Source organism: Candoia aspera, chromosome 2, assembly GCF_035149785.1.
Source record: "Candoia aspera isolate rCanAsp1 chromosome 2, rCanAsp1.hap2, whole genome shotgun sequence".
NCBI lineage: Eukaryota > Metazoa > Chordata > Lepidosauria > Squamata > Boidae > Candoia > Candoia aspera.
This window is the reverse complement of record NC_086154.1, coordinates 235,456,158-235,469,134: the sequence shown is the minus strand read 5'-3', so window position 1 is coordinate 235,469,134 and position 12,977 is coordinate 235,456,158. Positions and strand designations below refer to the sequence as shown.

The window sequence follows — 12,977 nt, the reverse complement described above, 5'->3', positions numbered from 1 at the left end:
ACAGTTCACCCTAGGGCCACCCCCCTCTGGAGGTTCCCCTGGAGTTGAACTTGGTCTTTGGATTGTCCTTTTGGCATACCATACATCTCTCACACACACCTCTTTGGCTTTCAAAAAGATTCCAGGACAAATATTCTAGACACACAGTCCCCTAAAGCATTTGTCCCATGTGACTAGATTGGTAGGTGTAGTTTTGGATTTATCTAAGCACTACTTTGGATAAAACTAATTTTCCTGCCCTAGCAAAATACCGCCCTAAGTAAGTAGGCTGGCCATCTCTTCACCACCTGACCCAATTGCTTAAACAAGTCTTTTCCAAAATCCCAAAAATTGCGTCAAAACTTTTACAGCCAAACCTCTAATTTTAATATATATATAATGACTTAAAGTCATTTTTTCCAATAAAAATATTATATACTTCAATTGCCAATATTTAATTCTCCAATAACTTCCCTGAAATCAAAACTTGTAAAACTAGAAAAAAAAAAAAAGCATTGACATAAGAGTTTATCTAGTGTTTGGACTGTTTCCATAGCCAAAATTGTTAAAACAAAAACAAAAAAACAAAATTCAGATAGATCATACCAGTCCTACTAAAGCTCTACTAAAAACATACATTGTCCAAAATTTTTCCTCTCTCTCTCTTCTGTTTTTATCATCATGTGCCATGTTGAGGAGTGATTAAAATTTAACAAATTTCATCCATATAAAATTTATAAAAACACACACTTTTTCTAAAACTGGAATGCCAGGGGCAGAGCAGAGTGAAGCTGTGAGAGCAAAGGGGTGCCCCCCCTTTCTCTGAGTCATTGCTTCTCTGAAACTGCCCAGATTCCCCCCCCCTTTTTCACAAGAGGAGTAATCATTTCCTTCTACAGCAGCAGCTGCAGAAAGAGACATCTCTGAAACTTAAAAGATTGCCCCTGATGTGTGTAAAGGTATTGTAAAAGGAAGAATCCTAAAAAGATGGGGGAGTAAAGGATCTTCTGTAAAACCATTGCCCCTCCTCTCTGTCGCCCTTGTCTCCCCTCATCTCAATCCTCAAGCCTGTAACAAGCAGGCAAGAGGTAGACTGAAGGGGGATGTTTGGGTGAGACTGGGCAAATAATGAAACACACATACACCTCAGACAATTTAAAAAAAAATGGGAAAGGATCGACAAAAACCTTTCAGCTTTCCCATAATATGCATTCAAATTACACAAATCACAACACACACACACACACACAAAACCAGAATAAATGGTGGATGCAGGCACGGCCAGAACCTGCAGCCTCCTAAGGAATAGACACACACAATCTCTAAACTCTCTTTTCACAACTCAAAACAGTTTCTCAACCTTACATGTACATGCACATTCAGACAGACAAATGCTCTCAAAAAGAAAACCGCACACCAACGCCTCAACAGGCTGTTGCCACATGCAATCCATCACAGCCCTGCAGGAACACAGCTCTTCCTCCCTACCTCTCAGCCGGGAGAAAGGAATGCTTTATTAAAAGGGCGATAGGTCCCATCAAGATGAATCTAGCCACTCCCATGCCTATTGGAGACAATCCACACTCAACTCCCCTATTGTGATTCAACTCAACTCCCCTCCCCAGAGAGCCTGCGTCTCTCTAGGTCCTTTCCATGGTGAGTTCTCTAATGTCTCTTCTTTAATCAAGGTCCAGCCTGCACCTTGCCTGTCACCATTGTTTTCCTAGCCCTCCATTCCATGGAATACCTCCTCAACCTAATCTTCCGAGAACTCCCCCTGCCTCCCCCTCTTTGGGGCCGCAAACCTTGAGCTAAAAACAAGGCATTTCATCTTTCTTTTTTTCTCTCTCCTTCCTCTTTTCCTCCTGGGGTTGCCCTACAAACACCCTATTCATTTATGGGCTCTGCCAGCACCCCCCCCCCCAACTTTTGTAGTTTTCTTTCAATATCCTTCCAACTTTTCCCTTTTCTGTCCTATTTCAATAACCATCCTCTGTTCCTCCAATGTCAGGAAGACTGATAACGAAGTCTGAATATCTTGCCACATTGGATTGTGGATTTGCATCAGTCCAATCCACAGACTCTCAACTAAATCACAATCTTTGACACTTCATCAAACCTTCTATCCACATATAGTTGCCAATCCTCAGCTCTCTCACAAACAAGACATACACAGTTATAAAATTCAAACATGCTTATAAACATGGCAACTGTCTTTGGTTGCTTTCCCATCAACAAAATAAACCTGGGGCCAATGGCAGCCCAAGATATTTTCCGAAGAGACAATAAAAATCAAAACACACACACAAACAAAATACATGTGCATGCACAAACACACTCAAAAATAAACAAAATAAAAACGACTAATTTTCAATTCTAATTTACTAGGTCTCCTCCCAGGTCTCACCCTTTTTTTCCCCCACAACCCCAACATCCTTCCCTACCTCTCCCATGGCTTGGATTGTAGGGTGGTGGTGACACTTCAACTTCCTCTTCTCCCAATCCTCTAATTATGTAATTTCTTCCTAAAGTTCCTAACATCCATTGCATGCAAGGGAACCTTCACCAGACCCACGCCACCAGTAGCCAAGGGCAACTGTCTAAATGGTGCAATGATTTCTGGCTGCGTGAACCTTCGGCTGATAGGTGAAAAGGTCCCTTGTCTACAACAACTTTCCATTTTCTTTATTAACTCTTCATTTTCTCCTGTGAGATTTCTGGTTTCCTTTGGAATTCCATTATCCCTTTCAGACCGGGGTTCCATTGGAGGAGCTGTTGCCACTACATTGCAGGGTGGCAAGTCATCCAAGGGGTCCCATTTTGACAATTTCATGATTGAGTTGGTTTGTTTTCCTAACCATGCTGCAGCATATCTAAACTTCTCACTTTAGTCTCATTTATAGTAATATTTAAATCTTCACAAATAGCCAAATCATCAGTTCCATATGGTGGCCAAACAAAATCCCTAATCAATTTATATGTAGGCTATACTTTTACAGGCAAAACTATTAAAGGCAAAACTGAAATACTTTGGCCACATAATGAGAAGACAGGACAGCCTGGAGAAGATGTTGATGCTAGGGAGAGTGGAAGGCAAAAGGAAGAGGGGCCGACCAAGGGCAAGATGGATGGATGATATTCTAGAGGTGACAGACTCATCCCTGGGGGAGCTGGGGGTATTGACGACCGACAGGAAGCTCTGGCGTGGGCTGGTCCATGAAGTCACGAAGAGTCGGAAGCGACTAAACGAATAAACAACAACATACTTTTACAGAATAATTCACCATGGTTTTCTTTGTAAATTTTACTTTCTGACTCCCTTTAGTTTCTTTGGCCCTGAGAGTCGTCATTAGGCTGGTAGATTTTACCCAACACAAAGCATATTTTGATTCCTCCTCTGGCCAAGGCTCCTTATTGTTAACATAGATGTTTAGGGCTTGTTTCACCCAATCTTCCCAAGAACCAAACTTGGGCCACCAAACAGCTGTCCCTTTTATAGGTTCTTTAGTCCACACAAAACAACATTACTGTATCATTTTCTTCTTATCCTTATCCCTTGTACAAGACACGTGTTTCCAGTTTTTCAACATTACTCCTAAAGGACTATCTGGAGGAATGTTTCCCGGACTACCTTTCCTGGAGTCCTTATTTCCCGGAGACCCCGTCTCCCCACCAGGCCTAGATTTCCTATTCCCCATTCTGTCTGTCCCGAGACTTAGACTTTCACCCGTTAACCAACGATTCGTCCTTCTCTGACTGTTTCCTTCGCGGGAGAACAGAACTGCAGATTCAGACTCCACAATCACTTCGTACACCCTTGTACGTCTCATCCATTCACTTTCAAAGTCTCATAGAGGGTCCCAACCTCACAGAATGTCCAACCAGGGAAGTACTTAAGTCCAATTTTCCTTCCCTGGTCCCGACCACCAAGGTAAGTACTTGTAGTCCCCATTTTCCTTACCTTTGGCTCGTGCACGAGGTCTGACTGGTCACTGCAGTTATAGGTCCGGTTACCTTTTTCTCACTGTCCTTTTGCTACCTCTCAAATAGGTTTAGTTTCCCTGGGATCCTCTGTCATTCAGAGACCTCAGACCACTGCTCTGGGGCAGGACCACTGAAATCAGTGGGGTATGCCTTCCCGGCCATCAGGGCAGCGCCCAGAAGTCCGAAGACTTTTGGATTCTGGACGAGCCCCCAGTTGTGAGAATCGTACTCACGGAATAAATTTGACAAAGTCTTGAGAAGCAGCAAAAAGGTTTTATTAATGTTCTTGCAAGGACAGGTGCCCAGCCAAAATAGGCACACCCCTTCACACAAAGCATGCAGTTTTATTCCTTACCCCAGGCCGGTGAAATCCCTCCTCCTGTTCCCCATTGGATAGGTACTTAGGAGTTCAGAGCCTATCCGAGACGCCTTAGATTTTGCAGGAAGTCCCGCCTTTGTTTATATCTCCCATTCCTCACTTTTTACCTCCCCCAGTCCCCTATTTATTCTTTTCCTTATAAGGCAGCTAGCCCCCTTGGAGTAAGTAGGTCAGGGTCTTGGTCTGACCACAAAGTTCACTAGAACTGGTTTTGAGCATATTTTCAGCATTGGTTAGGCAGCTTATTTCCTTTATACCTGCCCTTATGGAGAAACAGTCTCCTGTTTCCCCTAACCACATATCCCACATCCTCAATATACTGACAAGCAAGCCTAGCTACTAGAAAGCAAGCTTCAGTTGGCAAGTTACTGAAAAAGCAAGTTCTTTTCTATTGTAGAAATAACCTTTTTTTTTTTTGCAAAAACAACATCGCTATCCCCCTTTCTCACAGAAGGAGGAAGCAAAGTACAGAATTATCAAAAGAATCTAGTTTTGAGCATTCTATAGCTGTAATTTTGATTCACAAGTCAAAATTGCAGCCATAGAATGCACAACAATTCCATGGTTATAAAAATGGTGTGAATGTGGATAAAACAAATCATGGAAGGAATTGATGAGAAATAACTACTCCACAGAATTTCTCAATTTTTAAAAAGGATTGCAGTATGTTTAATAAATATATTTAGGAAATGGATTAATGAATTAAACGTAGTGGCAAGTACTGAACATGCATAAAAATAATATGGAACTCAATATAATTACTCTCTGAATTCATCAGAGAGTCAAATGGTGTTTCTAAGTTTAAACTTAGTTCCTTCAGACACTTATCTCCTCTCAAATTGCAAAGACTAACTCTCCTACAAAGCTAACGTTTTTGATATAACTAGAAATGTGAAGAAACACTAAATGATGGATTAAGTGTTCAGATATGTAAGAGTGTATGAAAGAATGTCCAACTTTAGATCATCTGAAAATTTTAAAAGATGTTCAAATGACCATATAGAGAATTTCCATTAGAAAAACAATGGAACAAGTACTTTTAGACTAGTATTTAAAGAAGTACTATACTTCCAACAGTATGACACATTTTCTGAGTTCACACACCACACTGAGTTATAATGTGATATATTTGGTTTAAGCTTAGTATGATTTTGGACTGTACTGTGAATTACTGATGTGGCTTAGTGCAATATCTGAACTCTATTAAATGTGCTTCTTCACCAAATCATGATTGGCATGATGTATGAACTTAGTAATTACTTCTGGAAATTAAGCATGATTGTGGAAAAAGGATACTGGGTGGTCTTAAAATTAGTTTGCCTATTTTAAAAATTAACATTCTGAAACTATCTTGCTCCTTTTAAAAAGTATTCCTTGTAGACTAGAACATCTGAAAGGCAATAGCTTACCTATAAATAAGCGTCTGATATAATGTAGGTAAAAATCTCCTTTGCATTGAGCTGAACTCCTGGTGATTTCATGGACACGTCCATGCCATTGTCTTGACAACAGTAAAGAAGTGGCTTGATATTGTTTCCTTCCAGGATGTTTTATTTTTTCTTCTCATCTAGCCTACAGTCTTGATATTCTCTCATTGTCCCCATCCAAATATTACTGGGCCCAATCCTGCTTAGTTTCCAAGGACAGCTAGGAGCTAGCAGATACCTGCTGAGGCTTTAAGAATGTCTGAGATAATGCAAACGTATTAGTTCTCCAAGCTAATTTAATGGATCTTTGTTATGGTTCATAACTGGTTGCTGCTTCATAAACCACTAACTTTGAAATCTCCCTGCACAAAGTTAATATCAAAAGTGATTTAGCAAGATGAAAGCAAATATGGTTTGCAGTTTGGCTGGAGAAACCATTAGCTACAACAAGCACTCCATATGTAAGGGTTGCCTATTCTGATAGACTCAGTCTCACAAGCAGGTGCTTAAGGAAAACTGGTTTATTGAAAGAATAGTGTGCAAATACAAAGAAAGCTGAGAATGAGCAAAAGCGCGCCAAATACAAACTAAAAACCCCTCGCTTCAAACCCGATCCCGCCCTTGCTCCCACTTAGCAACCACCTCCTCCCAGGTGTTGGCAACCGTCACACACATCGGCCTGAGAAAGTAACCTTGAACACAGGCAATAACCCAAACATACATTCCACAGTCACAGTAAGGAGATTGCAGCCTGGCACGGCTGGAAATCTCCACTCAGCAAACGTGAAACACGGATCAGGAAAGTGACATGCGAAACGTTACGATGTAGTCAGTACATTGGAACGATGAACATGACACCATATTTGGATCAAACAGTGAGAGTTAATGGAGATTGTCCCTTTGTGGAGAGACCCCCTTAGCTCCAATGTAATCCAGACTTGGGTAGGGCTAGATTAAAGTCTTTGTAGGCCCTGGCTACTCCTATAAACAAAGATGTTTAGGCAAATATTTGTATTATATGCAATGTATTGGTCTCATTATTGTCCTAGATGTATGTAAGATATGACTATTTTTTTGTTTTAGATAAATATTTGTATTTCATTTGTGCTTGTAAAAAAAAATAAGACCTACATTGTTCTACTACCTTGATAATGTGCCCAGTGAATAATTAATCTCTTGGCCAAGGTTTCCCAAGTTTCTGGAGCTGGTGGGAACATTTCAAATGTTGAGAACTTCTTGAAGGTCTCTCAGAAAAGACTGCTTGGGGTTGGGAGTAGGGTTCTTCTCCACTGACAGATGGTAACAGTAAGAGCCTAATATACAAGAATGCTAATTGATACCCCAAATATCTACCATTCAGAGTGATCCATGTCACTCTGATTCATTTTTGTCCTTTTTCTTAGCAATTGGACATCTATCATTTTATGGAGGCCTTTTGGAGGGCAGAGGTATGCCTGGAAATAGAGGTGGCTCTGCACTTAATGGGCCACTTTCAATTTTTGATAGAATCATTTTTCAAACATAAGGTTGGGAAGGATAGCATGAGCTAAGAAGTGTCTGTGGACTACTGGCCATCCTAGACTCCACATTGCAGTAGGAGCAGTTTTAGGCCAAGCCCTTTTAGTTTTCCTAAGCCTGCTTGGGATTTTAAATTCATTCTGCTCTTATCATTGTATGTCTTCATTTGTTTTTCTGTTTTCTGCTGATTCTGTTTCTGCTTTTATTGCTGAAAGATATATTCTTTGGTATTTGAAAATGGATTAGGATGAAAGTACCAAAGGATTCTTTACAACGCATCCTTCAGCTGCTTTTAAACATTCCCCAAATCTCGGGGGGTTCCCAAATCTTTAGAACAGATTTAGGGAGCATAGAAAAGGGAATGTGTTCCAGTAACAGATGGCAGAATTGATATTATTGGATTCTGTCATAATGATCACTCTTGTAACCATGTCACCAGTAATATTGCTAATGATCAGAAATAGCATTATGATATTTTTAATAATAAAAAGTTAAATAAACCAGGACAATAAGTCATATAATAAGTTGACCTTTAATAGAAAAAAAAATTGCAATATTGACAGCCCATGTTTAAAGAGGCTGACAGATGGAAGCAGGGAGAGGGGGAGGTGGTATATCAGTAATGCCTCTATATTTAGATACGTCTCCTTTTCTTGATTGTACAGCTGGCCACTCAATTTATTTTAATGGACTTGAGGTTCCCTTTCCTCTGAATACTTTTCATGTGCTTTACTGTTATATCTCAGTCTATACACATAGGTCCTAGGAGGGCAAGTTTATTACTGATGCAAAGTGAAGTCATTAGTAGGATCCAATGGATGAAATATCCCAATGACTCATGTACAATCATATTACGTCCAAAGCAGATCCATCACTTTTACTTTCTGCCCTTCAGGGAGCAACCCATCTACAGCACCCGAGCTCATGTCTTCCAAATTGACCCAAATACAAAGAAGAACTGGGTTCCCACCAGCAAGCATGCTGTTACTGTGTCCTATTTCTATGACAGCACAAGAAACGTCTATAGGATTATCAGCTTGGATGGCTCAAAGGTAAGCTCCTTGACAGTTTAAGCCCAGGTAAAGTACTAGAAATGTATTGACTTTGAAGCATAGATGCCTTCCTTTTAACATAGCTAAAGGTATTTCACTGATATGTGATCCAGAATGATACAACAATTCTTGGAAGTTGGCTTACAAAATAATACTTTATTAAAAATGCTTTGAACTGTGCTGATAAACCATTGACAGATGTTCAGAAAGGCATGGCTTGCTTGTTTCTGAATGAGTATGAATTCAACATTAAAGGAGCAAGATGCTAAAAACTGCTGTTTCAAATGATAGTGTATATCTGTATCTGAGTAGTCATATTTTTGTTCATTTAATTTTTAACATAAAATCCTTTTTAAAATAGAAAATATTAAATTTTAATGTATAAAAATCCCACACCTCTTATAAATAGCCAAACATTTCTGATAGGAACTTGGGAATCCCTTCTAAAAGGTTCTCTTCTCTCTCTTTGGGTGAGATGGGCGGTGACTAAATTTGAAATATACAATACAATACAATACAATATAAATGGGATGTTACACAATATGGACAGAGATAAAGTTTGTAGCTTGATTTTATGAAAGTCTGAAAAATGTTTGGTTGTAATTAGAGATAGAGGAATGCTCTCTTGCAGGAAAAATGCTTTTATGAAAAAAGCATTTATGAAAAAAAATAGCAATTTGCCTCAGCATTTGAGATAACAAGTCATGTGAAAAATGATATTATATTCCACTTATTTATTTCTTCCCCATTCAGTGTTCTTACATTGTAACCTACATAAGTAAGTTGTATGTACAGTAGGGGTATATTCTCCAAAATCCTTTCTCACTAGAATATGGAATACTTGTTAGGAACAAATTCCAGCTTCTTATCCATTTGAATATTTTAAATGTTATCCAAGGATATGATGTATAATAATTTTTAAATGGAAGTCCCTGTTTCAAGTATTTTACAATTATAATGTTTTAGAATTTAGAAAGACAACACAGGATAAGAGTAACAAAGTAAAAATTGCTGTAGCCATCAATAGCTGTAAGAGGATCATATCCTCATTTAGCTTGTAGAGAATCAGCGTTGGGCCTGGGCTTCTTAAAAATGGGGTTCATTTTTTGACTTGCCTAGAAAATTAAGTTGCTGGACTCCCATTATTATGGGAGACCAGTATCCTTGCACCATACCAGTTCAATTAACAAATTATTCACTGAAGCTTGTTAGTATGGAAAAAGCAGTCTTATAAGGATATTGATACTACAATCCAATTTTAGCGATGTGTACGGGGGACTTAATTAATCAGACAAAAATGCAGTGTTTCATGTGAGAATTAGTTTATGCAATTATCTAGCACCACCAACTGGATGACACAAATGTAAAAGTCAAAAAGTATTCCTTCCTTCATTTTCCCAAAAAGGATAGCATCTCATTTGGACAAAGGTAGCTACTGTCATTGTGAAAAATATAAATATCTGACCTATACATGTTCATTAGGGTTTCAGGGTGTCAGTGATACTTATTCTGGTTGAAAACCTATTCCTTGAATTAAGCTGCATTTTTTGAGTTAGAAAGCACTGAAGATCTCCAGTTCTGCTGAAGAGCCAATGTCATGTTTCTGGGATAAGTATGTTTTTAATCTTATGGAAGATGACCTTTGGATCTGCCAATAGGTGTCAACTTCTCATGACTCTGATCTAATGGCAGAGCTCATTATTGCCTTAAAATTAGCCTTCTTTAATTGCTGTACTTTATTTACAGTACATTTTGGGCCACAAAATAGACTTTTATTTTTTTGGTGCCTTCATGTTCTAATAGTCAGGAACCACACTGAGATGAGGAATAAGTCTCTAGTGTTTTATTACTGCTACATTAGACAGAAAATCCTAACAAACTGAAGAAGCGTGAGAAAACCCATACAGATAAACCCCAAAAGTCAAGGCGGGTCTGTTCTGTGTCTCTTTGAATGGCTGCTCAACTCCTCACTACTACGCATGCATTTTCCCCCCTGGATAGGGGCCCCCTCCTGCTCACCATCAGTGCTCATGTCACTTCAAGTCAGTTTTTCACCCTGCCTAAGCAAGTACCTGCAATTTTATTGACAAGATTTTCAGAAGTGGTTTGCCACTGCCTCTTTCCTAGAGCTGAGAGAGAGTGACTGGCCCAAGATCACCCAGTTGGCTTTGTGCCTAAGGCAGGACTAGAACTCACAGTCTCCCAGTTTCTAACCCAGTGTCTTAACCACTACATCAAACTGGCTCTAAATAGATTTTATTGAATAAAATGGATTGTCATACCTTATTCTAACACAGTTGAAGGGTATAGTCCAAAATATTTGTCTCACCTAATGGTCCCAGATTAAGCAAAAGCATATTACAAAGTATATTTTATAAAACTTTCAAACAGTTTTCACTTCGAAACAGCTGCAGAAAATCTCCACACTTAATAGTTCTGGGTGAGGGCTTTTTGGCCATAAATCTCTTCCCCAAACTGCCATTAGCCTTGTTAAAGAAAAAATTATAACTTCTCCCCTATGGGATAAAAGCCACATGAAACCAGAGCCTGTAAAGTATACAAATACTAACAGCTAAAAGGCCTAGACAAATAGTGTGAAAAGATAATAAGGTTGATTTCAGAGATCAGTTGACATCATTAATAAAGCTGCTTTTGGGTCACCATCTGTGGACTTAGATGGAAAAAGCTTAGAACTAAATGTTTGGGAGTTAATCCAGTAAAGTCTCCTTAGTGCCATAATTGTACTATGTGTTTCCATTGGTCCCTAGACAAAAACATGGCCGTAGTTCTGATAACAACCCATTTGGGTCACTATAGTGCCTTTAAAACTATTTGGAAGCTTCAGTTTGAACAACATATTGAATTCAGGCTGGTAGCTCAGACAAAGCATATCTTGCTGGTTCTGGAAAAAAAAAGTCCCCAGTTCTTTCTGTGCCATGGCTGGTTGGTTTTGGGCCAGCATACCTCAAGGACAGTTGCTTCCATATGCATTTCTGGTTCTTACCAGAATTGTGGCCATGAGTAAGGATTAGTCATGCCTCTGCACAGCCTAATTTTCACTTACTGCTCTTTTCCATTTAGTGCCTATTAGCCATAAAGTTAATCTATAACCATTTCCATTTTGTAGTGTGAAACAACAGACTGGAAATCCTTTTCAAAGGAGAGGTACAATTCTTCAGTTCCAACATGAACACTATATTTACAGTTCTGAAACACACTTTAGTAAGTTTTTTTTAATGTTAACATGCAATTTGAAAAGAATGACTGAGATAAAGTTCTCATAAGAACTTTCAGCTTCATGAAGGCAGAAGAAAAATGTGAGTACTGATTCAGGGGAAATCCATTAAAATATTTGTGGGAGCTTACCATTAATTATAATAGTGCTTATCTTTTAAAAACCTCTTTAGTGTTATTGAAATTGGGCTGTAATTTTTTAATTTAGTATAACTTAGAATGATGCTGCATCCTGGGAGAAGGATGAAACCCCTGTTAGTATACCTATTTATTAAGTTGGCATTGGATACAGGAATATCCTGAAAAAAATGAATGAGCATAAGAGTCAGATCAAACCAAAGGCCCAGTAGTCAATTATGTTGCACACAGTAGTCAGTCAAATTTTGAATTATAAGAACTCTCTTCTCTAAAGTGTTCAGTTGTTCTTCATGCGGTTATGAACATGTGAAGAAAATAAATTAGTCCATACCTCTTGATCTTTGCTATCATCCACTCCCCTACTGTCCACATATTGAAAGTATCTAATAGAGAAGTCTGTCATACCAAAATCCTTGCTATGATCACAGAAGTTTTTAAAACATTCCATCATTCCCTGGATAATGAAAGAGACAAGATGTAACTTACTCTTTTCATGTAATAACAATCACATTGATAATGGCAATTGAATAGAGCTTATAAAATACACTATCAAATATCTTTGCTGACTGCAGTTGGTCACAGATTTCCCACCATCTATAAGTGGATTATAGTATTTGACAGATTCTATTTCAGCTTGCTAATGGAACAGACTATATCTGTGAATATCATCAGTTATGAATATGTGCTTGAGTTTTTAAGATGATTCTTTGGATGGTAAAATGGTCTAAAACTTACTCTATTCTGCAGCAGCCAATCAACATTCCCAGAATGGCTTTTTGACTGTATTTTATTTATAATACCATTTTTTTCTGTGTACAGGCAATAATAAATAGTACCATCACTCCCAACATGACATTCACAAAAACATCACAGAAGTTTGGTCAATGGGCAGATAGCAGAGCAAATACTGTTTATGGCTTGGGCTTTTCCTCCGAGCATCATCTCTCAAAGGTAAGTATTTCTACCCAGCTATGTGATTGCTTGGAGCTATGAAGGAATAGGACAGGGTTACAAAAAAAGGAAGATGAAGTTTCATAATATTCTCGAAAAGTTATGCAGTTTATTTTTGAAGATATATTATCTGCTAAGCAAACCTTGAATTTGCCGTGTTTTTTTCCTCCAATTCATATAAGCAACAGTGAATTATTGGATTGGGAATAATAATTCCATACATTTCTCTGATATATCCTTCTCAGCTTTAAAAAAAAATATTCCAACAGAAGAGAATAACTGTAGCTCAGGGCTGAACTGTGGAGTCCTTGGTGC

The 12,977-nt window shown here is 38.6% G+C and overlaps 1 protein-coding gene across 1 annotated transcript in view; it reads left to right on the top strand.

Annotated features, from left to right (window-relative positions):
- HOMER1 (homer scaffold protein 1) overlaps nt 1-12,977 on the top strand; it is an 86,451-nt gene that overhangs the window by 22,674 nt on the left and 50,800 nt on the right. The window contains exons 2-3 of the mRNA XM_063295563.1: nt 8,183-8,339; nt 12,531-12,662. Of these exons, the coding sequence (XP_063151633.1) occupies nt 8,183-8,339; nt 12,531-12,662 (289 nt within the window). The remainder of the gene's footprint in view (nt 1-8,182; nt 8,340-12,530; nt 12,663-12,977) is intronic.